At 42.4% G+C, this 27,163-nt stretch overlaps 1 protein-coding gene across 3 annotated transcripts in view; it reads right to left on the reverse strand.

Annotated features, from left to right (window-relative positions):
- HEATR3 (HEAT repeat containing 3) overlaps positions 1 to 27,163 on the reverse strand; it is a 41,889-nt gene that overhangs the window by 9,002 nt on the left and 5,724 nt on the right. For 2 of the 3 annotated variants that reach the window (XM_004087362.3, XM_030797318.1), the window contains exons 5-12: positions 26,082 to 26,191; positions 23,080 to 23,220; positions 19,775 to 20,052; positions 14,131 to 14,221; positions 13,867 to 14,024; positions 13,507 to 13,589; positions 11,812 to 11,948; positions 3,365 to 3,453 (exon numbers count right to left, since the gene is read on the reverse strand). In XM_004087362.3, coding sequence (XP_004087410.2) covers positions 3,365 to 3,453; positions 11,812 to 11,948; positions 13,507 to 13,589; positions 13,867 to 14,024; positions 14,131 to 14,221; positions 19,775 to 20,052; positions 23,080 to 23,220; positions 26,082 to 26,191 — 1,087 coding nt within the window. The remainder of the gene's footprint in view (positions 1 to 3,364; positions 3,454 to 11,811; positions 11,949 to 13,506; positions 13,590 to 13,866; positions 14,025 to 14,130; positions 14,222 to 19,774; positions 20,053 to 23,079; positions 23,221 to 26,081; positions 26,192 to 27,163) is intronic. The other variant, XM_030797329.1, reaches the window with a different exon arrangement.

The raw sequence follows: 27,163 nt of genomic DNA on the forward strand, positions 1-27,163 counted from the left end.
TTTATTTAAACTGGAAATTATCAGGATAAACATTATTTTTGTCTCCTAAAAAAATGCCTATTTCCTAGCTATTTCCACTAAAAAGACCTAGAAACAATGGCAACATGGTAGCAATAAAAACTCCACAATTCACTTTCCCCACTAAAGAAATCAGAGCTTCTTGGAGAAGTAACTAATTTCAGAGTTTTTTTTGTTTTTTTTTTTTTGTTGTTTTGAGACGGAGTTTCACTCTTGTCACACTCTTGTCACCCAGGCTGGAGTGCAGAGCAATCTCGGCTCACTGCAACCTCCGCCTCCTGGCTTTAAGCGATTCTCCTGCCTCAGCCTCCCAAGTAGCTGGGATTACAGGCACGTGCCACCATGCTCAGCTAATTTTTGAATTTTCAGTAGAGACGGAGTTTCGCCATGTGGGTCAGGCTGGTCTCAAACTCCTGACCTCATGTGATCTGCCCACCTCGGCCTCCTAAAGTGTTGGGATTACAGGCATGAGCCACTGTGTGTGGCCAGATTCCAGGTTTTAAGCAAGAAAATTACAAATTGAACCTGGGACATCCTATACCTGGAGGCAAAAGTGATCAAAAACCTAAAATTCTTGTCAAAGAGACACAGGAGCCAATTTGAAGGGACTCCTACTATCCAAAGACGGGATGAATTTGGCAGCAAAAAGCATGACTGTAATGGAATGAAATACAAATATATAAAAAACCCTGAGTTCAAAATGACACTAAAAAGAAAAAAAAATCACTGATCACTTATAGAGATTGCTAGGATACCTATTCTGGGGAAAAAAAGGAAAAAAGAAAAAAGGAATCATAGCTAATAAATGTAAAAAAAAAAAAAAAAAGACAAAATTAGGATATCTATTCTGCAACCCACTAATGACATAACGGCGCCAGGCAACCACAATCACTGGTTATAAAACCATTACGTGAACCCACTAATTAATCTCAGCATCACTATTTTATGATATCATATGATTTGTGATATAAATATAGGAAATACATACAGCACTATAAATTATTCTTGCCAAAAAATCTGGACCTGTCTAGATTACTTATTATAAATACAAAAAATAATCCGGACCTGGATCTAATTAAAGCTCTAGACCTAGCTCCCAGCTCACAGGAAACATGGGGGACAGAGGAATGCTGAACGATGCCATCATGATGAGTTGGCCAAATCTGTCAGTGCGGAAAACGCTACGGAACAAAATGAGAGTTTCTTCAATGGGTAAGTGTGTGGGGAAAGGTGGGGAGTGAGGGAAATGTTATAGATTAAGAGATTTAAGAATGTGAGAATACACTAAAACCACTGAATTGTACACTTTAGTTATTTATTTATTTTTGAGACAGAGTCTCCCTCTGTCGCCCAGGCTGGAGTGCAGTGGTGCAATCTCAGCTCACTGCAACCTCCACCTCCCGGTTCAAGCAAGTCTCCCTGCCTCAGCCTTCCAAGTAGCTGGGATTACAGGCGCCTGCCACCATGCCCGGCTGATTTTTGTATTTTTTGTAGAGATTGGGTTTCGCCATGTTGGCCAGGATGGTCTTGAACTCCTGACCTTACGTGGTCCACCCGCCTTGGCCTCCCAAAGTGCTGGGATTACAGGCGTGAGCCACTGCAGCCAGCCTGAATTGTATACTTTAAATGGATAAACTGCATGGTATGTGAATCAAATCTCAGTAAAACTTTTTTTAAGAGATAATAAGAGACCAAAATATCAACCAAAAGCAACACGTGAACCTTGCTTAGATCCTGATTTGAACAAGCCAATTGTTAAAAGACTTTCTTTTCTTTTTCTGGTTTTTTTTTTTTTTTTTTTTTTTTGAGACGGAGTCTCGCTCTATTGCCCAGGCTGGAGTGCAGTGGCACGATCTTGGCTCACTGCAACTTCCGCCTCCCAGGTTCAAGTGATTCTCCTGCCACAGCCTCCCAAGTAGCTGGGATTATAGGAGTGCACCACCATGCCCAGCTAACTTTTGTATTTTTAGTAGAGACAGGGTTTCACCATGTTGGCCAGGCTGGTCTCGACTTCCTGACCTCAGGTGATCTGCCCGCCTCAGCCTCCCAACGTGCTGGGATTACAGGTGTGAGCCACTGCGCCCGGCCATGTTAAAATACATTTTTAAGGCAATCTGGGAAAACTGAACTCAGACTGCAACTGGGAAAACTGAACTCAGAGTGCAAACCAAAGGATAATAAGAAATATCCGTTAATTTGGAGCCTTGGGGTAATGGTACTGGGGTTAAGATTTTTAAAAATTTAATTTTCTGTCAGATATGCATACTGAACCACATAATAAAATATTGATGGGTCAAATATGATTTGCTTTAAAATACTCCACGAAACAAAAATAAGGACCCAGTGAGATGAATGAAACCATGTCACAAGAATGACAGGACGCTAATAACCTGCTGAGGATTGGCGATGGTGTATGCAGGCTCATAGGGTTATCTCTGCTTTGGACCTGGTAGCACACACCTGTAATCCCAGCTACTTGGGAGGCTGAGGTGGGAGGACTGAATCCAGGAGACTAGCCTGGGCAACACAGTAAGACCCCGTCTCAAAAAACAAAGCAACAGAATTATCTCTGCTTTTAGGAATGTTTGAAAACCTCCTTAGTAAAAAGTAACAAAAGTGGTAAGGCACCTATGGGAGATGAAGTTCACATGGATTGCTGTGAAGGGTCAGGAGGGCATGCTTGCAAAGTCTGTAATGAAATGTTTAAAAAAAAACAAAAAACAAAAAACTGGGTACAGTGGTTCACGCCTGTCATCTCAGCACTTTACGAGGCCAAGGTGGGTGGATCACTTGAGGTCAGGCATTTAAGACCAGCCTGGCCACACGGCAAAACCCCGTCTCTACTAAAAATACAAAAATTATGTGGTGACGCATGCCTGTAATCCCATCTACTTGGGTGGCTGAGGCACAAGAATCACTGGAACCCAGGAGGCAGAGGTTGCAGTGAGCTGAGATCATGCCACTATACTACAGCCTGGGCGACAGAGTAAGACTCTGTCTCAAAAAAAAAAAAAAAAAGATTTAAAAAAAGGACCAATGATAGAGAAATTATTTGCAACATATCTATCAATTCAGTTGTATTGATTAAAAAGCACTTGTTTTGCTAGTAAGCCTATATATTAAGAAATTTTAAAAATTAAATTAAAAGCACCTGTGTGTGTTGCTGATGGTAGGGAGCAGAAAGATATTACTTTTTATCTTAATCACTTTCGTTTTCTTTTTTACAAAGATCACGTATTATTCTTGTAACAGAAATATGTATTTTTAAAAATAGTGAAGTAATGAATTTTGCCTCCATAATACAGAATCTTTACAAGTTTCATACAAAACATTTTAAAACTCTTACCTGGGAAATGTTCTTGGAGGCCATTGTTTGCAAAAGGGCCCTCAAAGCACTACTTATGGCTTCTAGAAAGTCAACATGTTTAGCAAAATCTAAAACACAAAAATGAAATATAAAATTTGCATTTCTCCAAGATAGGCTATTTTGTAGAAGCAACAAATGAAGCAAAGCATGCTAAATGTTAATAAATGCTATTCTTAATAAAACAAACAAACAAAACCCCTCGATATTTAAGCCAAAATACTTAGTTAACAGCCCCCTGTACACTCTATACCTAAGTCTGAAAGATGATCGTGGTTAAAATAATCACTGGAGGTGTTCTACAGACAGTCCTTGACTTCCAGACACTGGGTTTTCATTTGACTCACACTTTAGCACATAACAAATCTGAGCTAGCTTTCGCAGACTGAATTCTGTCATTCATAGATCTCCATCAGGGTGCTGGGTAGACCTACCTTTGGTGGAGTCAGAATGCTTCCTTGCCAACCCAAGCCCACTGCTTAGCCACACACTGTTGCTTGTGCAGAGCCAGGACATGACGGCACCATCACTTTAACTGACCCAACATCCCCTTCCCACTCCTACTCCTTATTCACACACTTTTCTTATTGCCCCTTCTTCCCACACAGGACAAACAGAACACCAGCAGTAAGACATTATGCCGGCACAGGCACGTGCAAGGGACAGTGAGGGTCACCCAGGGGAGTTGGCTCCTTAACCCCTTTGATGGGAAGAGATTTGCTTGGTGTGGTAGACTGTATTTTCTAAAAATGGCCACAGCAATATTTCAAGTCCTGTGTGATCTTCAAGAACCTTGCCACTTCCCATAAAGATGTGAAATCTACTTCTCCTTTCCTTAAATCAGGGTGGGACTTGGTGACTTCTTCAACCAACAGAATATGAAGTGACGGGCTAGGTCACAAAAGGCAGTATGAATTCCAGCCCTGACACATGTGTGCATGCTCTTTTTTCTCTTGACTTCTGCCCTGGGAACCCAGCCATCCTGTTATGAGGAAGCCCGCATCACATGAAGAGGTCACCGCGGGTGTTCTTCCTGACAACCCCTGCACCAACTGCCAGACACGTGAGTGAACAAGACTTCGATGATTCCAGCCCACACTCTGCGAGTTTTCCAGCAGAGGCCCTACACTAGTATTTCTCAGCCTCTGCACTACTGACATTTTGGACCAGATAATTCTTCATTTTGTGTGTGCGCAGGGGTCTCCTGGGCACTGTAGCATGTGAAGGAACATTCCTGGCCTCAACCCTCTAGATACCAGTTGCAATTTCCAAGTTGTAAAACCAAAAATACCTCCAGACGTTGCCAAATGTCCCCAGGTGGGAGGTGGGAGGGGATAAGTGGCCATGGTTGAGAACCACTGGCCTAGACATTGTGGAATAGGAAAAAGCCATCTCCACTGTGCCCTGTCTAAATTCTTGACCAAAGGAAACTTTGACAAATAATAAATGATTGTTGTTGTTAAGTCACAGAGTTTTGGAATAATTTGTTATGTAGCAATAGATACGCTCACTTCCTGCCCCACGGTGCCTGGGACTTGATACCATTCCGATCCCCCACTTTTAGGTTACCCGGGTGGAAGAGAGGCAGCTTCTGTTCAAATTCTAATCCCGGCTGACTGTATTTTTTGGCTCTTTCATTTTCAGATATATATTATGTACCAAAATAGGGGATTTCCTGTAATGATCACAGAATAATAGGAGAGCTTTACACACTCAGCCCTGGGATAGAGAGCTGCCTTTGACATAATTATGTGACTCCTCCTGCCTTCATTTTAGTCTTGGCTCAAATGTTACCTCCTCACAGAGGCCTTTCCACACTAACTGGCCTAGTGTAATGCCTCATATCATTCTGCTTTTATTTTTTTCTTCATAGCTAATATCACATAAAACATTTATTTATACTAGAATGCAAACTCCACGAACATAGTGACCTGGCCTATCTTGTTCACACCTGCATCCCTAGCATCTAGAACAGTGTACGACATAAAGCATTCAATAAATACAAGCTAAAAGAATGAATGACCTTGGGCCGGGCGCGGTGGCTCACGCCTGTAATCCCAGCACTTTGGGAGGCCGAGGTGGGCAGATCATGAGGTCAGGAGATCAAGACCATCCCTGGCTAACATGGTGAAACCCCGTCTCTACTAAAAATGCAAAAAAAAATTAGCCAGCCGTGGTGGCGGGTGCCTGTAGTCCCAGCTACTCAGGAGGCTGAGGGAGGAGAGTGGCATGAACCCGGGAGGCAGAGCTTGCAGTGAGCTGAGATCGCGCCACTGCACTCCAGCCTGGGTGACAGAGCGAGACTCTGTCTCAGAAAAAAAAAAAGAAAAGAAAAGAAAAAAAAAAGAATGACCTGGAAGAGGTTCCTTAACCTCTCAGCTAAGGTTCCTAAATCTCAGCTTCCTCAGCAGGACGATGAAGTAACAAGGCCTGTCTCATAAAACGTGGTACCTAACAGGCACTCAAAAATCAGTGTGAAGTTGTTAATAGCCTGGACCTCCTGGGCTCAAGAAATCCTCCTGCCTCAGCCTCCCGAGTAGCGGGACCACATGCACGTGCCACCACGTCCAGCTAATTTTTCTTGTATTTGTAGAGATGCGGTCTCATCATATGTACAGGCTGGTCTCAGTCTTGAGCTCAAGCAATCCACCCGCCTCAGCCTCCCCAAGTGCTGGGATTACAGGTGTGCACTACTCTGTCCAGGCAATTCGTTGCTATTAAACTTTAAAAAGTTACCATATTGACTGTGAAATGTATATTTGATTAAAGCTCTAGGTACAGCCCTATAAAATTATGAATTTATAAATTTATGAATTACACACAAAGAGGTGATTCAAAATGTCTTTACTCTCAACAACTTTGAACAATATTTTATTTTATTTTTTTGAGACAGAGTCTTGCTCTGTTGCCCAGGCTGGAGTGCAGTGGTGCGATCTCGGCTCACTGCAAGCTCCACCTCCCGGGTTCATGCCATTCTCCTGCCTCAGCCTCCCAAGCAGCTGGGACTACAGGCACCCGCCACCACGCTTGGCTAATTTTTTTTTTTGCATTTTTAGTAGAGACAGGGTTTCACCGTGTTAGCCAGGGTCTCGATCTCCTGACCTCATGATCTGCCCGCCTCGGCCCCCCAAAGTGCTGGGATTACAGGCGTGAGCCACCGCGCCCAGCCTACTTTGAACAATATTTAAGAATTTGTAGCATGTCTAAATGTAGGTACATAATCAACCCACAAGTAATTATACTCAGGTGAATTTTTCAGACTGATTTTAAATTTTTATTTATTTATTTTTATTTTTTTAGATGGATTCTCCCTCTGTTGCTCAGGCTGGAGTGCAGTGGCGAGATCTGGGCTCACTGCAACCTCCACCTCCCGTGTTCAAGTGATTCTCCTGCCTCAGCCTCCCAAGTAGCTGGGATTACAGGCGTGCACCACCACGCCCAGCTAATTTTTATATTTTTAGTAGATATGGGGTTTCACCATGTTTGCTAGGCTGGTCTTGAACTCCTGACCTCAGGTGATCTGCCCGCCTTGGCCTCCCAAAGTGCTGGGATTACAGGTGTGAACCACCACTCCCAGCCTGAATTTTCTTTTTTCTTATTTTTAATTAATTAATTAATTTTTTTTTTGAGACAGAGTCTTGCTCTGTCACCCAGGCTGGAGTGCAGTGGTGTGATCTTGGCTCACTGCAATCTTCACCACCCGGGTTCAAGCAGTTCTCATGTCTCAGCCTCCCAAGTAGCTGGACTACAGGCACACACCACCATGCCCAGCTAATTTTCGTATTTTTAGTGGAGACGGGATTTCACCATATTGGTCAGGCTGGTCTCAAACTCCTGACCTCCGGTGATCCAACTGCCTTGGCTTACCAAAGTGCTGGGATTACAGGCGTGAGCCACCACGCCCGGCCACCCAGCCTGAATTTTCAATATTCTGATATGGAATGGAAAACATATCCCAGAATGGGATACTACCATTTTAATTATAACTAAAAAAGAACGTTCTGATTCTCAAAATCTGGAAAAACAGAGAATCCTAAATGATTTCAGAACTCATGTAATAGAGCCGAATGACAGACTGACCCAATATGAAATACAACATTGCTAAAAAAACGCATTGATGTTTTGAAAACCAATAGCTTTTAATGAAGGAGACAAAGATATTAGTGCTTTTGAATGTAAGGACCAGACTGTACTAAAATGTCCTCCTTTTATCTCTGATATCAGACACAAACATAAATGTAGATATGTACAGAGTATCACAAATGTTATAACTACCATATTCAGAACTGTATTTAGCATTAAAATGAAAACAAGTTAAAGCAGTAGAACCATCATACCTTTAACTCTCAATCATAACACAAAACAGCAGAGATATTTAGCCCCATTCTCCCCACTAAATTCTTTTTTTTTTTTTTTTAATTGAGATAGAGTCTCACTCTGTTGCCCAAGCTGGAGTACAGAAGCACAATCATAGCTCATTGCAGCCTTGACCTCCTGGGCTCAAGCAATCCTCCCACTTTAGCTTCCTTGGGACCACAGGCGCAAGCAAGCTACCATCCTGGCTAATTAAAAAACCTTTTTTGGTGGTGACAGGGTATCACTACGTTGCCCAGGCTGGTCTTAAACTCTTGGGCTCATGTGATCCTCCCAATTCAGCTCCCAAAGTGCTGGGACTTCAGGTGTGAGCCACCGTGGCCAGCCCCCACTAAATTATCTTGTAACAGTTCCCACTATCCATATAGAACCCATAAGATTACATTATTAATAAATCCCAAATGCTTAGATGGACTGTATTAGAATATCATCTCTAGGACGGGCGCGGTGGCTCATGCCTGTAATCCCAGCACTTTGGGAGATCGAGACGGGTGGATCACAAGGTCAGGAGTTCAAGACCAGCCTGACCAACATGGTGAAATCCGTCTCTATTAAAAATACAAAAATTAGCTGGGCGCATTGGCAGGCGCCTATAATCCCAGCTACTTGGGAGGCTGAGGCAGGAGAATTGCTTGAACTTGGGGGGCAGAAATTGCAGTGAGCCAAGATCGCATCACTGTACTCCAGCCTGGGCAACAGAGTAAGACTCCGTCTCAAATAAAAGAAAAAAGAGAATATCATCTCCAAATGTAAGTGATTATCCTTTATCAAATTCATTCTGATAAGAAAATATTCTGTTACTCCAAAATAAATAACGACACTACTTTTCGAGTCATTTTGATTCTCCATTTCTCCGAATGCCAATATTAGGTGATACGAAGGCCACAGATGGGCCCCAAGCAAGCTGGACAGCCCAGAGGTATTGTAACGGCCCTCTTCCCCCAGCAGTAATCATCCAAACCCATTACATAGGCAAGGCCAATTCAGACTACCAATCCCTGGAAGTAACTGAGCCCATGGCATTAGGTGAATACATTTTCAAAATTACTGTTGTGACAGTAATGTGTGGTAGGTGATTTCTACATAAATAACATCATGACCCTCAGGATACACAAAGCATTCTTAACCTAGCAGCATGTCACATTCCTGAACCTTAAAAAAAAAGATGATGTCAAGAATAGACATGAAATGGGAATTTATTTAAAATCAAAGTGCTTAGTTATATTTTCCCACAATTCAGAAACTTCAGGACTCTCAGCTTGGGATGGTTTTCCTGTGATCTTTGCAGTTAATAAATGTGCTGGCCTCAGTGACCACAAATAACCAGCAGAACCAGGAGAAACATACCTGAGTGCTTTCACTATAGCACAGGCACACAGGGAGTTTGTTTCAAGTGAAATAAACTCTGCGTGCTGCCTGGGGATGGGACCGGGGTACCTGGACCAGACTCTCAGTGAGAAATGGCCCAGAGCTGAGAGATGGCAGCTTGTGGAACCAGGGCTGCCAGGGTTACCTAGAGCTTAGGTAGGGCTTGGAAGCAGTGAGAGACTTGGGGTCCTGCTCACCTGGGACCCTGGCTGTGGACTCCCTGCCTGGCTCTGCCCCCTGCCTCTACCCAGGGGAATGGGTGGGGGTGGGCATGAGCAACAGCAGCCCTCTCACTCCCACCCCACAGGACATGTTGCTGGGCTGATGGGAGCCAGAATGCTTGCAAAAGTTGGGGAAAGTCCCCTCCCCGTTTACCATCCAGATCTCTTCCAGGTTTCAAAGGAGGCTAGGAGACAAATACAAAGCTACAGCCATCATCTGGTCTGCTCACACTGACGAGCCGCCTCTGTACTCCAGTGCTTGTCCCGTCCTGCCCTGGAATGGGAATGGGACTAGCACTGCCCATATCCTGACTATATCCTGTCCTGGGCATGGCTGGGCACAGCTTTCATGGGATCATTCCAGCCCGTGAATGCACAGTCAGGGAGTACTTGAAAGGTACACCTGTTAACTGATCAGTGTTGAAAAGGTGGCAGAGACAGCTCAGTAACCACATATGGGTTTCTGAATATTTAATTACTTAATTTTTAAAGATTAATTTAGAACTTGAAAAACATGTACCATTAAACACACAGCACCTCTTAGGAACTTGATGGAATGTAAAACAGATGTCTAAAGAACTGGGGACCAACACTTGAATGGATGTTGACACAAAAACTTGTATTTAGTTAAAAGTGACTCTCTTTTGATCTTTTTTTTTGAAATGGAGTTTCACTCATTGCCCAGGCTGGAGTGCAATGGCACGATCCTGGTTCACCACAACCTCCGCCTCCCGGGTTCAAGCGATTCTCCTGCCTCAGCCTCCTGAGTAGCTGGGATTACAGGTGCCTGCCACCACGCCTGGCTAATTTTTGTATTTTTAGTAGAGACAGGGTTTTGCCATGTTGGCCAGGCTGGTCTCGAACTCCCGACCTCAGGTGATCCACCTGTCTCAGCCTCCCAAAGTGCTGGGATTACAGGCATGCGCCACTGCGCCTGGCCTGATCTTTTAAGAGTTCAATTCTTGGACTTAATGTTGTGTCTGAAAAGGAGGATAAAATATATGAAGAATACACTGAGTATAACACAATGGAATTATCTTATTTGCCAGTGTAGAAAGCAAATATCTTCACGTTTACCCTTAAGTTGGTGTAGAAGCAAATATCTTCTCGTTTACCCTCAAAAAATCCTGAAAGACACCTGGAACCTCAGCAGCTGAGAGAGAGGGGCAGATTCCCACCTCCCAGGCTACCCTCACTCCAGCAATGGATGCTGGGTGGAGTAACGTGGAGAGTTTTCCTTTAGTATAGAAAACACCACTTGTTCTTCTCTCTCAGTCTCTATTGTTTTTGTTTGGTTTGAGCTCCTATAGTTTAATGTGGTCAAGTTAAGTAAGATTTTACTATAAGGAACTACGAAAATCTGTTAGAAGAACATGCGTCAGACTTTGTACAGCTAGTTTTTTTTTTTTTTCCTCCAAGTGAAACCTACAGCTAGGTCATTTAAAAGAATATTTAATTTAACTCTGGTATCTCTATAGATCTTTGTGTGCATATGAAATTAATCCATATCACAGACCTGTAACTTAAGAGAATCAGCTCCTACCATGCAAAGGTGTTTGAAGAAAGATACACGTTAGATGATGGCAAGGTGTAGAATTGTGTGGATGGTATTCTAGCATTTGCCTTACACACACGCACACATGCCTGCATACACACGCTCTCTTATACATGGAGAATCTCTCTGGAAGGATACACAAGTAACTGGTGCAACAGTAACTTGACTCTGGGAGAGGAACTCGGTGTGGGAGAAAGAAGGGAGGCTTTCCAGTTTCTGTCCTCTAATAACTTTTGAATTCTGTACTACATACATATATTAATCAAATTTAAATGCTTATAACTGGGAAGAAAATAATAGAAAATTACTCAATTATTATTATTATTATTTTGAGATGGAGTTTTGCTCTTGTTGCCCAGGCTGGAGTGCAATGGCACGACCTCAGATCACTGCAATCCCCGCCTCCTGGGTTCAAGTGATTCTCCTGCCTCAGCCTCCCAAGTAGCTGGGATTACAGGCATCCACCACCACGCCCAGTTAAAGTTTTGTATTTTAGTAGAGGGGTTTCATCACGTTGTCCAGGCTGGTCTCCAACTCCTGACCTCAGGTGATCCTCCCGCCTCGGCCTCCCAAAGTGCTGGGACTACAGGCATGAGCCACTGCGCTTGGCTGAGAATTATCCAAACACCTTAATGAGGACTTTATGATATTTATGATACAGCCTTGATTGGCCTGATATAAATGGATGCAAACAATTTTAACAAAAAAGAAAATTATAAGCCCAGGAGCTGCTTGCATACCTCGTTTTGACTCTGTACCCCCTGGCAACTATAAATACATGATTCCTGTGTCTGGGAAAGGTTTCTGCAGATTGGATGACAAACAATATACATTTACAAAACCCAAGTTCCTGCCCCTTCAAAATTCTGTTCCGTCTGTGTAGTCTTTCGCAATAAAGCCTAAATATTTACCTGGTTGAGAAAAGAGCAGCTGTGACAGATGCTGTGCAAGTGTCTGAAGGGCTGCGGCTCCTCCCAGGTGCTCCACATCCAGGAGGGACACAAGACTCTGGAGACAGAAGAGGGCTCTGCACTGAATAGTGTTCATTCTGGAAAGGAAGTGAAACAATGCTGTCTGATTCTCCAGAAGTTGCCCATCAGAATTCAGTATTAACTTTTAGCCTAAGCTTCAGGTTCTGACTGGAAATATCTGTAAATACAAGGGATCTATGGCAGTTAGCAAAGAATCACAAGGTGAACTGTTTTTTGTGTTTTCTAAAATTTATTATCATTTTTTAGACAGGGTCTTGCTCTGTTGCCCAGGCTGGAGTGCAGTGGTGTGATCACAGCTCGCTGTAGCCTCAACCTCCTGAGCACAAGTGATCCTCCTGCCTCAGCCTCCTAATGAGCAGGATTACATGTGCATGCAACCACACCTGGCTAGTTTTTTATTTTTTGTAGATAGGGGTCTTGCTATGTTGCCCAGGCTGCTCTGGAACTCTTGGCCTCAAATAATCCTTCTGCCTGGACCTTCCAAAGTGCTAGAATTATAAGGTGAACTGTTAATCTGCCAAATCAAACTGCTTGAATATTCACGGCCTCTGATACACAACTCATTCACGAGTCATGAGGAATATGTTTTAGAAAAATTTCTATGTAGGGTAGCATCCTTAAAATTATAATTTTCTTCAGACAGGGTCTCATTCTGTTTCCCAGGCTGGAGTATAGTGTCACCATCATAGCTCACTACAGCCTTAGACTGCTGAGCTCAAGCAATCCTCCCACTTCAGCCTCCTGAGTAGCTAGGACTACAGCTGAGTGCCACTATGCCAGGCTAGTTTTTGTATTTTTTTTTTCTTTGTAGAGATGGGGTCTTGCTATGCTGCCCAGGCTGGTTTCAAACTCCTGGCCTCAAGTGATCCTCCCACCTCGGCCTCCCAGAGTCCTGGGATTACAGGCGTGAGCCACCATGCCCAGCCTAAAATTATTTTTAATTGTGAAATGTGACATATATATGGTTAAGTACACAACATACATAGAGAGTTTAACAGTCTATGAAGCCAACACCCATGCACCTGGGAAAGAAATAAACACTGCCAGATCCTGAAAGCCCCTGTATCTCTTCCATATAACATCCCACCTCCCTGACACCTACAGGTAACCACCATACAGACTTTTACGGTAAACATTTCCTTGCCTCTTTTTTTTTTTAATAGGTTTATCACCAAGGGATACAACCCTGAACAAAATAGTTCAATGTTGCCTGTTTCTCAACTTTGTAAAAACTGAATCACAGTGTGTGTATTCTTTTATGTCTTGCTTTTTTGGTTCAACAATGTAAGTTCCATCCGAGTTGTGAGCAGTCCTAATTCAGATCCCTTTTACTGCTACATGTATTGTACTGTGTGATTTTGTTAAAATTTATTTACCATTCTAACTCTGATGGACAACATGTTTGTTTATGGGTTGGGGCAACTGTGACACACACTGCTATGAACACTCTCATATACATGTATTCTAGGGCATGTGGGCAGGTATTTTTCTGGTATATATACCCAGGAACAAAACTTCTGGGTCCTAGGCGGAGTCAGCACCTTCTATTTAGTGGCCCATCATTTCATAAAATAAAACAATCACAAATGTTTTTGAAAGTAGAAGAGTTCTTACTTTCTAATCAAAGGTTTCCAAGTAGGGTTCCTAGAACATAGGTCAACTGCAATGCTGTTTGGAAAGGCAGTTTTCTCAAAAATCTAGATTTAAAAGAGGCAGTAAAGCAAAGGTTAAAGAGTAGTCATTTAACACGATTCCCTTATATAAGTCCAATATATTACTCCTAAGTGAAACGGTTAGGCTTCATATAGAATGACCTTTTTGCCTATTTCCAGTACTGTTAGGCTCAGCTTTGTCTCAGATCTTACCACCATCTACAACTTGGAAGTGTGAGCTTGCTTCTTTTGTACACAAAATGAATACCTTGCTTAAGCCTTTCCCATGCTCCATGGTAAGCCTAGAATGAAAATGGATTACCTTCTTTGGGATGAGGTAGTTGGTGAGAGCCGTGTGAACCTCATGGGAGAGGCAGAGGGGAGAGAACAGCTGTCCCCCGCACTCACTGAAGGAATTCTCCATAAATGCATCACTTTCATCACTGCTAGAAAGCTCTTCCCATTCGTCATCAGAGGGATCTGGGAAGCAGGCAAACCACGCAGAACTGGAATAGTTAAGAAAATCTCCACGGGAGTTTCCCTCTTGGCCCAGGGGGAAAATGTCTAAATGTAAACGTTAACAAACCTTCATTGCAGCACATGTTGACAATAATTTCCAGAGCAGTCTGTTGGGCTGTCAGCAATGCTATAGTCTCTCTCAGTTCCTTGTCAGTGGGCTTAAAAAAAAAAAAAAAAAAAGTAAATGACCAACTCTCAATGGTTGGGAAAATGCTTTTGGGGAATTTCCTTAGTGAAAGCCTACTAGAACATTTCTGCATTTGGAATAGAGCACACAGGGAATGGGGTGGGTAAAAGAAAAGTCATGAAGTGCCAGAAGTACAAACGAGCATTATAATTCCTCTTGGTACAGTGGAGCATGCCTCCATTAACTGGGTTTCCATCTATCTGCATGGCTATTCCTTAAGCGTTGCTTAGTTAGCTGGACAGAACAGACAAATATTCAGGAATTCTGAACGGAATTCACCCTGAAACTTATCTACTGTGTCAAGAAGTAGCTGGGCATACTAAGATTTAAACAAGAGTTCATTTCAGACACCAGGCACTTACAAACAACAAACCTGCTTTTAGATGCTTAGCTTAGATGTCTTTCTTGGAATGGCTGTGCTAACAAACACTATTAACGAGCCCTCATATGACCTGTAGAACTTGCTATGGAGCAGACAGACTTGCTTCCTGCCTTTCTTTAAAGACTATAATAATGCATTTCTCTAAGACTAAAGAAAGAAGGAAGCTTATTTTTCTCTGAAAATATATAATGCCAACTTAAACTTAACATTATCAACTAACATTTCTTAAAATGGGTAATATAAATTTATATAACCCTAATTCTCAAATTGTCTATGAAAAGTGAAATAACCATACTGATATTCCAAAACAGTACAGGAGCTAAAAATAATGTATATTTTACTATTTGAATATTTCCAAACTTCAGTTTTCAACTGTCTTTTTTTTACCCCCCTTTAGAGACAGAGTCTCACTCTGTTGCCTAGGCTGGAGTGCAGTGGCACGTTTATAGCTCACTGCAGCCTCAAATTCCTGCGCTCAAGCAATCCTCTTGCCGCAGCCTCTGAGTAGCTAGGGCTACAGGTGCATGCCACCATGCCTGGCTAATTTTTTTATTTTTTATAGAGACAAGGTCTTTGCCAGGCATGGCGGTGCATGCCTGTAATCCCAGCTGCTTGGGAGGCTGAGGGAGGAGAATCCCTTGAACCCAGGAGGCAGAGGTTGCAGTGAGCCGAGATCGTACCACTGCACAACAAAGCGAGACTCCATCTCAGAAAAAAAAAAAAAAAGAAAAAGAAAAAAATTTATTTATTTATTTATTTATTTTTTATTTTTATTTATTTATTCTTTTTTGAGACAGAGTCTTGCTCTGTCGCCCAGGCTGGAGTGCAGTGGTGCAATCTCGGCTCACTGCAAGCTCTGCCTCCCGGGTTCACGCCATTCTCCTGCCTCAGCCTCTCCAAGTAGCTGGGACTACAGGCGCCCGCCACCACGCCCGGCTAATTTTTTGTATTTTTAGTAGAGACGGGGTTTCACCGTGGTCTCGATCTCCTGATCTCGTGATCCGCCCGCCTCGGCCTCCCAAAGTGCTGGGATTACAAGCGTGAGCCACCGCGCCTGGCCTTATTTATTTATTTATTATTATTTTTCTTTTTTCTGGAGAGATGGGGTCTCAGTATATTGCCCAGGCTGGTCTTGAAATCCTGACCTCAGACTTCCAACGTGTTGAGATTACAGGCGTGAGCACCATGTCCAGCCCCAGTGACTTCTTTGTGCAACAATTTAACTGTAACTTCTAATCATATTCTTAAAAAAAAAAAAGCAAATTGCTAATTTAATAGATGTAGCTCAGGGATCCCTAAATTTGAATTCTACTTATTGGTAGCAAGAACCTATATAAAAATCATTTCTATTTGCTTTGTGTGTGTGCTAATTCACCTAAATATACATTTATTAGAGGAGATTCAAAGCTAAACAAGACATGTTGCTGCTGGGCTCTCATCTACTTAAAATATATGAAGATCTGGCTTATTATTTTTTATTCTTTTTTTGGAGACAGAGTCTTGCTCTGTCACTCAGACTGGAGTGCAGTGGCATGATCTCGGCTCACTGCAATCTCCGCCTCCTGGGTTCAAGCGATTCTCATGTCTCAGCCTCCCGAGTAGCTGGAACTACAGGCATGCACCACCATTCCTGGCTAAATTTTGCCAATTTAGTAGAGATAGGGTTTCACCATATTGGCCAGACAGGTCTTGAACTCCTGGCCTCAAGTGATCCACCCACCCTGGCCTCCCCAAGTGCTGGAATTACAGGCGTGAGCCACCATGCCCAGCCGAAGATCTGGCTTAAAAGGAACTCTGGGCCGGGCGCAGTGGCTCACGCCTGTAATCCCAGCACTTTGGGAGGCCGAGGCGGGCGGATCACGAGCTCAGGAGATCGAGATCATCCTGGCTGACACGGTGAAACCCCGTCTCTACTAAAAATACAAAAAAAAAATGAGCTGGGCGAGGTGGCGGGCGCCTGTAGTCCCAGCTACACGGGAGGCTGAGGCAGGAGAATGGCGTGAACCCTGGGGGGCGGAGCTTGCAGTGAGCCGAGATCGTGCCACTGCACACTCCAGCCTGGGCGACAGCGAGACTCCGTTTCAAAAAAAAAAAGGAACTCTGAAATTATGCTCCACCTCTTTATGTAACTCTCTTGCTCAGAACTTTTCTCTGCTTCTTACTGCTATCAAGCTGACATAAAGAACCAATTTAGACGAAATGTTATGACATCTGAGATTTGCTTCAAAATAATCAGTACAGAAAAGACAGTGTGACGGGAACTAGATGAAATCAAATAGACCAGACTTTGAAAATTGGTAACTGTAGAAGCTGGGCAGAGAGTACTCTACTTTTGCATGTGCCCCCCCAAAAAACCAACTTTGGGTTGAACTGCTCTTCCTTTATATCTTTGTGGTTATACCTTCTTAAGTTAAATGATGCAGTTTTGATTCTAAAGGAGTGCTGCAGAAGACACTGGATAGTGTGGAAGACCACAGCTGAATATAATTTGTGTTCCTGGCATCCTACTGGCACTTAAGCACTGGCTGGCTGACTAGCATGTTAATCATCCAGTCTAGTCAGTTATGTTAAGAGCATTTTATTTTCCTTTTCTTCTTTTTTTTTCTCCTCTACCCCCCCCCCACCACCACCCACCACTACAATCTTAAGGAAGACTTTATTTCTATTTTTATTTAGTTTTATTTTTCTGAAACAGAGTCTCACTCAGTTGCCCAGGCTGGAGTGCAGTGGCACAATCTTGACTCACTGCAACCTCCACCTCCCAGGTTCAAGTGATTCTTGTGCCTCAGCCTTCCAAGTTGAGTGACTACAGGCACACGCCACCACACCTAGCTAATTTTTGTATTTTTAGTAGACATGGGGTTTCACCATGTTGGTCAGGCTGGTCTTGAACTCCTGGACTCAGGCAATTTGCCCACCTCAGCCTCCCAAAGTGCTAGGATTACAGGCGTGAGCCACCACACCTGGACAGAAGACTTTAAAAAGCCAGTTTTTACTATAAGAAAACACTGCATTTTTATAAGCACTAAAATAAAAGTAATAAGAAAATAAATCTCTACATATCAGTTAAATATCAATTGTTTTTCAACAGTGGCACTTCTATCTAAACCTTGTTAGACTTGGGTCTCACCCCCAACCTTACTCCCTGTAGAAGGTCCTTGGAAGCAAGGCTGGAGGTGGGGACAATCACACAAGAATGCCATTCTCTCATTCCCAGCAAGGGATTTCAGATCCTTCAAACACAGTATATCAGATAGGATCAACAGAAACCTGAGTAGGATAGTGCCCACAGCTGAAAATGACCCCATAAGCTCTGATTTATCACATCCCCTCTTTCCATGTACAGGTATGAAACAGGCTGGGTACCATGGTGCACGCCTATAATCCCAGCACTTTGGGAGGCCGAGGTGGGAAGATTGCTTGAGACCAGGCAGCATGGTGAGATCTCGTCTCAAAATAAACCAATAATAATAAAATAAAAAGATCTAGGTTGGGCACAGTGACTTACCCCTGTAATCCCAGCACTTTGGGAGGCCAAGGCAGGCAGATCACCTGAGGTCGGGAGTTTGAGACCAGCCTGACCAACATGGAGAAACCCCATCTCTACTAAGAATGCCAAGTTGGCTGGGTGTGGTGACACATGCCTGTAATCCTAGCTACTCGGGAGGCTGAGGCAGGAGAATTGCTCGAACCTGGGAGGAGGAGGTTGCAGTGAGCTGAGATCACGCCATTGCACTGCAGTTTGGGCAACAAAAGCAAAACTCTCTCTCAAAAAAAAAAAAAAAAAAAAAAAAAAAATTCTGTGAGCAACTCAAGTTCAGGGTGGCCTTCCCATTTCTGTTATTTGTCCCAGCACTTAACACAGTAGTTGCACCCACAGTTTGCTCATATGAGGGGAAAAGTGGTTCTATCCACATTTTGATTTCTTTGAAACACCATCAATTTACGCTTCCCGAGACATCACGAACACTGGTAAGCATGAGAGGACATGACTGCCTCCTCCCAACTCAGCCTTCATCGTCCCTCGGCAGCCTCCTGACTGGTCCTCCTGCTGCCAGGCCCCTGTGCTCTCCCTTCCTCCAGCTGCCTGAGTGATCTCTCCAAACACCAACCTGCTTTTTCTCACCCCCTCCTTTATGACACCCCAGGTGTTCTGTCCAAATGGCTCTCTCTGGCAGCCTCTTCCTTAGCTCTCACATAGGGGCTGAGTCACAAGGGCCTACTATACAGATACCATTTTCTTAGAAATCTGTGCATGGCCACAGCACTGTTCTCAGCATAGGCCTTAGAGCCATGGTTTTATGTGTCTGTCTCCCCAACATGGAGGAAGTTCCTGAAGGCTGGAAATTAAGTCTTAATCATCTTTTTATCACCAGTGTCTAGCACAGTGCCTGGCATACATTAGGAGCACAGTAAATGTGAACCTGAATGAATAAAGCCTCACTCACTGTGTTCCCTGTCTTCCTATTTGCTCTCCTCCTTAACAAAGTGTTCTCCCAAAACACTTTGGGAGAACTTTCTCTCTCTGCAGACTGTGTCAGCTGAAATGCTTCCTGCACCCAAGATTGCTCCCCTTTACTGCAATATCACACCACCAGCACAAGTATGCCACCATCACCCACTCCAAGAAAACTACAAACCATCATTCATCTCACAGTCACCCAACCTCTTTGGATCAGTAGTGGATAAATGAAGGTTTGGTTTGCCAGCTTGATAAGGCTAAATACTAAAATAACAGGCAAGAATGCAAGGGATAATTCAGGCAAAGTACAAATTCCTTTAGTTTGAAGACACTCTGGCAGACAGTATGTAACAGAAGTGGGGAGATGCAAGAGTTATGAAGATGATCATCTATTTCTAAAGTGTTCCAAAAGGATAGATCTATCTCATCTCTGAAACCTTCTCCTGTATATAAAAATATTCACTTTAGACAAGAGATTTTTTCCCCCTTTAGGAGATTTTTAATGACATAAAGAGAATCAACAGGAAAATACGACTCATTCTTACAGAAACGCACTTTATAGCTAATTTTGCTATAACATTTTTCTGCAAAGCCAAGGATAACTGCTGGAAAAAAAACAGCTGTATTAATCCATATTTGAGAACAGCAACCTGACTTACCAGAACAGCAACCTGACTTACCGGAAGTAAATCTGAAACGAAAGTTTTCCTTCTGACTTTTCTTTTATGAGAAATTCCTTCCATTTCATCATCTTCAATCAAATCATCCCCATTAGTGTTCTCTAATATTTCCTCAACCTCTGCAGCAGTTTTTAACCTTTGCGTTTCAGCCTCTTTCATTTGAATAACCATTTCACCAGCATCCATTCCCAAAACTTCAGATAAGATCTTTAGTAAGGCATTTATAATTTCTGCTTGACTCTTGCATGGAATAATGTCCTTTAGATTCCAAATTGTGCCTGGGAAAAAATGAGCATAAGGATAAGAAATGCCTGTGAAATATTTTATTAAGTTTAAGTTTTCACAAGACTGGAGCTTTTAAGGCCAGTGTAATTTCAAAAAATCTCAGCCCCATTGCCTTTGTTCATTATTTATTAAATGTCAATGAGTTCTGCACTGAGGCAGTGCCCTTAGTTATAACCCTGCACAATCATCTCCCTTCCTTGGCACACAATGTCTTTCTCTGATACACTGCATTATCAGCAGACCCAGAGAACACTGATCAAGTTTCTTTTAAAATGACAAAGTGAGTGGCATCACTTTCTTTCATTGTAACCTAAGCTGCTCTCCTTAGCAACTTCTTATATTCCAAGAGTGAAATGGAATGTACTAAAATTCCAAGGTCAGTCTGACATACAAACATGAGAGTAGGTTCTTAATTTTTTGATTATCAAAAAAGAACAGGAGCTATCATTAAGTAGTCAGAGTAATTTTTTTTTAAGTTAACTATAAAAATAAAAACACCTCCTGGCTATAAACCCAAAAGAACTGAAAGCAGGGACTTGAACAGATTACATCCATTTTTGCCAGGTGCGGTGGCTCACCCTGTAATCCCAACACTTTGGGAGGCCAAGGTGGGAGGGTCACTTGAGGTCAGGAGTTAGAGACAAGCCTGGGCAACATGGTGAAACTTCATCTCTACTAAAAATATAAAAATCAGCCAGGCGTGGTGGTGGGCGCTTGTAATCCCAGCTACTTGGGAGGCTGAGGCACGAGAATCACTTGAACCCAGGAGGCAGAGGTTGCAGTGAGCCGAGATCTTACCACTGCACTCCAGCCTGGGTGACAGAGCAAGATTCTGTTTCAAAAAAAAAAAATTACATCCATTTTCACAGCAGCCGTATTCACAATATCCAAGTCGTAGAAGTAACCCAAGTGTCCATCAACAGATGAAGAGATGAACAAAATGTGGTATAATACCTACAAGGCAATATTATTCAGCATTAAAAAGGAAGGAATTTCTGACACATGCTACAACATGGATGAACCTTGAGGCCACTATGCAAAAAGAAATAAGCCAGTCACAGAAAGACAAATTCTGTATGATTCCACTTCTATGAGGTATTTAGAGGAGTCAAGGAATGGTGGCTGACAGCACCTGGGGAAAGGGGAAATGGGAAAAATTGTGTTTAAAGGGTACAGTTTCAGTTTTGCAAGATGAAAAAGAGTTCCGGATTTTTACTGCACAACAATCTGAATGTACTTTACACCACTAAAGTATACATTTAAAAACAATTAAAGGCTGGGTGCTGTGGCTCACGCCTGCAATTCCAGCGCTTTGGGAGGCCAAGGTGGGCAGATTATAAGAGCTCAGGAGTTTGACATCAGCCTAGGCAACACGGTGAGATGCCATCTCTACAAAAAAAATACAAAAAATTAACTGTGGCTGGGGACTGTGGCTCACACCTGTAATCCCAGCACAGGGAGGTCGAGATGGGCCAATCACTTTACGTCAGGAGTTTGAGACCAGCCTGGTCAACATGGTGAAACCTCATCTCTATTAAAAAATAAAAAAATTAGGCCAGGCGCGGTGGCTTACGCCTGTGATCCCAGCACTTTGGGAGGCCAAGGCGGGCGGATCACAAGGTCAGGAGATCAAGACCATCCTGGCTAACACGGTGAAACCCTGTCTTTACTAAAAAAAAAAAAAAATACAAAATATTAGCTGGGGGTGGTGGCAGGTGCCTGCAGTCCCAGCTACTCGGGAGGCTGAGGCAGGAAAATGGCGTGAACCTGGGAGGCGGAGCTTGCAGTGAGCAGAGATCGCGCCACTGCACTCCAGCCTGCGCAGCAGAGCGAGACTCTTGTCTCAAAAAAAAAAAAAAAAAATTAGCCAGGTGTGGTGGTGGGTGCCTGTAATGCCAGCTATTCAGGAGACTGAGGCAGGAGAATAACTTGAACTCAGGAGGCAGAAATTGCAGTAAGCTGAGCTCGCACCACTGTGTTCCAGCCTGGGTGACAGAGCGAGAGTCCGTCTCAAAAAAAAAAAAAAAAAATTAACTGGTCCTGGTGCCATGCACCTGTAGTCCCAGCTACTTGGGAGGCTGAGATGGGAAGATCACTTGAGCCCAGGAGGTGCAGGCTGCAGTGAGCCAAGATCGCACCACAGCACTCCTGCCTGGGCAACAGAGGAGGACTCTGTCTCAAAAAAACCCAAAACGATTAAGACGGTAAATTTCATGTGTATTTTACCACTATTAAAATAAAAAAACAGGCCAGGCACAGTGGCTCATACCCGTAATCCCAGCACTTTAGGAGGTCAAGGTAGGCAAATCACCTGAGGTCCCGAGCTCAAGACCAGCCTGGCCAACATGGTAAAACCCCGTCTCTACCAAAAATACAGAAATTAGCTGAGCGTGGTGGCGCACGCTTGTAATCCCAGCTACTCGGGAGGCTGAGGCATGAGAATCACTTGAACCTGGGAGGTAAGGTTGCAGAGCCAGCCACTGCACTCCAGCCTGGGTGAGAGAGCCAGACTCCATCTCAAAACAATTAAAAAAAAAAATCTAAAAAAAAAATCTCTCAACATAAATTATCTCTGCAAGACCAAAGGGCAAGAAGAAAACAGATACATAAACTAAATAAAGTACATACTAAACAGACCTTCAGATAATTTCTTACTTCTGTATTCAGAGATTCTGGAGAGAAAAGAGTTGGTGGTTAACAACAAAAAAAAAAACTTATGGAAAACTAAAGTGGTCAATTTCTGAAATCACTGGTTCATAAATAAGTGGGGATTCTGACCACAGCATCTCTTTATCAGGTTAATAGTAGTTTGTTAAATTCAAAACAAATCTATTCTACAAGGATTTACAACTATAGACAACTGCTTGAAGTAAGGGTCTCTTCTCAAATATTAAAATTTTCAGAACAGATAAAAGCACAGAAGACCTGATGTGCTGAAATGAATGACTAAATTTTGCCCCCACCGCATCCACACCAAAAGCTACTAAAACAATATACTATGCTGTAAGGCTAAATTTTACCTGTTACCAATGTCTTCAATAGAAGGGATTCCATGGAACTGACAGGAGAAAGCAGTGCTGATTCCAGCATGTTCAATGCTGTAGGACTGAAAGACTTCAGCAGCTCTGGGTTATCCTCAGTCACTGTCTGCAAACAATATGCTATGAGGCAAAAAACAAGTACTTAGAAACAAATGAATTCTGCTTTGGATAATTTACACCAGTATAACTCATCAATAAAACGTTGAATCGTTACCACTTCCTTAGACACATGTAGCTTTTGCAAAATATATATGCTTTATCTCAGGGTGATATGCGCGAATGAGGCTTCCCAAACTATCAGTGCTGGAAAAGATCATCATGTTTCTTTTCTTTTTAAATTTCTAATCCTGTACAGATCTATACTTTTTTTTTTTTTTTTTTGAGACAGTCTTGCTCTGTCGCCCAGGCTGGAGTGCAGTGGCGCATCTCAGCTCACTGTAACCTCCGCCTCCCAGGTTCAAACAATTCCTGTGCCTCAGTCTCTCAGGTAACTGGAATTAAAGGTGTGCACCATGATGCCTGGCTAATTTCTATATTTTTAGTAGAGACAGTGTTTCACCATGAAGGCCAGGCTGGTCTGCAACTCCTGGTCTCAAGTGATCTGTCCGTTTCGGCTCCTCAAAAGTGCGGGGATTACAGGCATGAGCCACCATGCCCAGCCAGATCCACACTTTTTACAAAATACAATTAAAAAGACTCTTTTTTTTTTTTTTTTTGAGATGGAGTCTCACTCTGTTGCCCAGGCTGGAGTGCAGTGGCGCAATCTTGGCTCACTGCAAGCTCCGCCTCCTGGGTTCACACCATTCTCCTGCCTCGGCCTCCCGAGTAGCTGGGACTACAGGCACCCGCCACTATGCCTGGCTAATTTTTTGTATTTTTAGTAGAGACGGGGTTTCACCTTGTTAGCCAGGATGGTCTCAATCTCCTGACCTCATGATCCGCCCACCTCAGCCTCCCAAAGTGCTGGGATTACAGGTGTGAGCCGCCACACCCGGCCTAAAAAGACTCTTAAATGTGGCAATGTTGTTACTATAAATGTTTATAAAAGTTTATCCTCAGGCTGGGCGCAGTGGCTCATGCCCGTATCCCAGCACTTTGGGAGGCTGAGGCAGGAGGATCACTTGAGGTCAGGAGTTGCAGACTAGCCTGGCCAGCACGGCAAAACTCCATCTCTACTAAAAATACAAAAATTAGCTAGGCATGGTGATGCACGCCTGTAATCCCAGCTACTTGGGAGGCTGAGGCAACAGGATAGCTTGAACCCGGGAGGTGGAGGTTGTAGTAAGTCGAGATTGCACCACTGCACTCCAGCCTGGGTGACAGAGCTGAGACTCCATCTCAAAAAAAAAATTTTTTTTTACCCTCAATTTATGTACTTATCAAGGACCAGTAGCAAATAGCCCTAGGTTTTGGGATGTCTGGCTTCCTTTAAATTTATCATGACCTTCAAAGTTAGGGTTATTTCTGGCAGAGCAATAGTTCTTTAAGAAAAAAAGTAGTTTATATAAAAGTATGAGCAAATTAAGAGATGCGTAAAATGTTACATCATGCCCATCAAAATTACTCAAAATGCATGCTACTGCTGTGGTTGACAATACATTTATATAGAAATCCATATATATGCATTTCTGTACATATATCCAAATGTAGTATCTTTGTCATTAAGAAACTAATTAAATTTACTTTAGCCAACAGCCATGATTGCTACCATACAGGTTCAAAAAAAGTTATATGAATACATGGGATGGAATCTTACAAGTTCATTTTACTATATGTAAGCATTGCTTGACTTTAGAAGCAAAAGTAATAATGTATTTAAAAAAATCATTAATCTAGCTACATGGAGAAGGCAAACACTATTATACAATGCAAAATGACTATTCTAATCCATTTCAAAAATGCTCATTAAGGGAAAGAAAAACTAAAAACAGAAATAAATCTATAAGACTAAAGGCACAAAAATAGAAGTGGTTTTTCTCGTAAAAGATACGAACTAACTTTCCTGAAGTTCTTATTGTAACAAAAACTGTCCTCTGAGATTAAGTCACCTATCAATTTCCTAAAAACGGCTGAATTGTTTTTAAAATCCCCATTTACTCACAAGTCCCCAGCCCCACCAAGATTCCATTTGGAGAAATGATTTTTAAAATTTTCTCAGTAGTATTTATTCTACTATTTTCCCTCAGTTCTGTTCTCTTAAAAATATCCATTAGAGTTAAGAGAAACAGCAGTCAGGGGAATACACTTTTTCCTCCCCAGGAGAAATGCAGTTCCACAAAGGGAGAGCTGGATGCCTGCCGTAATGATCGGTAGAAAAGAAATGCTCTCCCTCAATTGTTTCTCCACTCCCATCCAGAATTCTGCTGAGTTGCCCATGCTCTGACTTCTGCCTCCTGCCACTGAGCTGAGGGTCCTCAGTGGTTCCTCAGCCCGATAAAGAGAAGGCACAGCAGCCAAGGCCACTGAAGTTGCTGGACTTTGCCTTCCCTGTCTCATGAAAGGCACGAAGCCCTAAGTGGAATTTCAATCACTTCTTTTCCTCTTTTTCTCTCAACAAAACTCAGGCCGTCAGTTTTCTGCTGGAAGTATGAGATAGTAGCACAATACATTTAAGTAAGTTTAGATTCCAATTAACTGGCTTAAAGGCCTGGTAGTTGTGGGTTACTGTTTCTTAGTAAATGGAGATATGAAAACTTCAAGAAGTAATAAAGGCTGCTAAGAATGGAAACAGGCTAGAAACCACATATCCTCACACAATTACCTTTCTCCCTTTCTGAGCCAAAAGCGGAAAAACTGAATGAGTAGGTAAAGAATTAATATTAATCACAGATTTAAGACCCAGAAAAAACAGGTGCTGAGCTACACATTCACATACAACGAGAAAAAAAATCACTCCAGTGGAATAAACACGCTAAAGCTGCATAAAAATCTTTGAATAAGGCTACACATTCTTAATAAGTCATCACCTTTTCTTCACTTACCTACTGAAATAGCCAGGTCAACATTGGTAGGAAACCTACTTAAATACTTTAACACAATCTCCAAACACCCTTCTTTGTTGAATATAGACACTGCTCTACTACTGCATTCACTAAATTGAAGGGGGAAAAAAAAGTTTTACTATTCACATTTTAACAGTAGGAAATCAACCATAGCAATCCATAAAAAAACAAATCAGGCTTTATAAACCAAGGAGTTGGAATCAAACACCCACCATTTTTATTGATGAAGGAACTAACACCCATTCATATTTACTGTACATGAGAACTGGCTATCTATATTTTATTTCTATCACAATGGGACCTTTTCATCAATCTCTTTGCCATGATGCCAGTTTCCTTATAGAAGGTTAGAGCTGGCAGAGATCTTGTAAATCGTTTAATTCAACTCCCCATTTTATAAATGCAAAGACCCAGGCCCCAAGTGGTAAAGTGGCCCATCAAAGAGCACACACTTTGTTAGTGGTAGAGCCAGGCCCAGTACCTAGGTTCCCTGGGTCCAGGCTACTGTTTTTTCTTTCCTCTATACCACAATGATAGCAAGTTAAAGGAAGATAAAAGGCCTCTATATTTATGACACAAAAACACAAATTTATTTTTTATTTTTTTAACCTACTGTATTTTAGAACATTAACAAAAACACACATTTAAAGGAAAATAAAATTATATTTTATTCAAGCCTTTAGAGTGCAATTATAATTTCATCAAGCAGAATTTGCAGTCTACAATAGAGAAATTACAATAAGTGTTTTTTAAATTATACTACCTTTTAATAAGACTCAGAGAGCTTTCAGTGTTATGAATAAGCAAACACATTAAATATGAGTTAACAAGGCTAATTATAATAATTGTATCCATGTTTCCAGAGGAAATATCCATGTTGTATATATGTTTCCTCCATACATACAACATACACACATGACATGCTAACAGCTAACAGAGCTGACTAAATTATTAAACTAAATCTGTTATGTAATGAAAAATATTTCATATCTGCTATCTACCTACCTACCTACCTATCTAGTTATGGCAGCATGAAGGAGCCCACAGTCTAGTCAGGAAGA

The sequence above is a fragment of the Nomascus leucogenys genome, chromosome 2 (assembly GCF_006542625.1).
Source record: "Nomascus leucogenys isolate Asia chromosome 2, Asia_NLE_v1, whole genome shotgun sequence".
Taxonomy (NCBI): Eukaryota; Metazoa; Chordata; class Mammalia; order Primates; family Hylobatidae; genus Nomascus; species Nomascus leucogenys.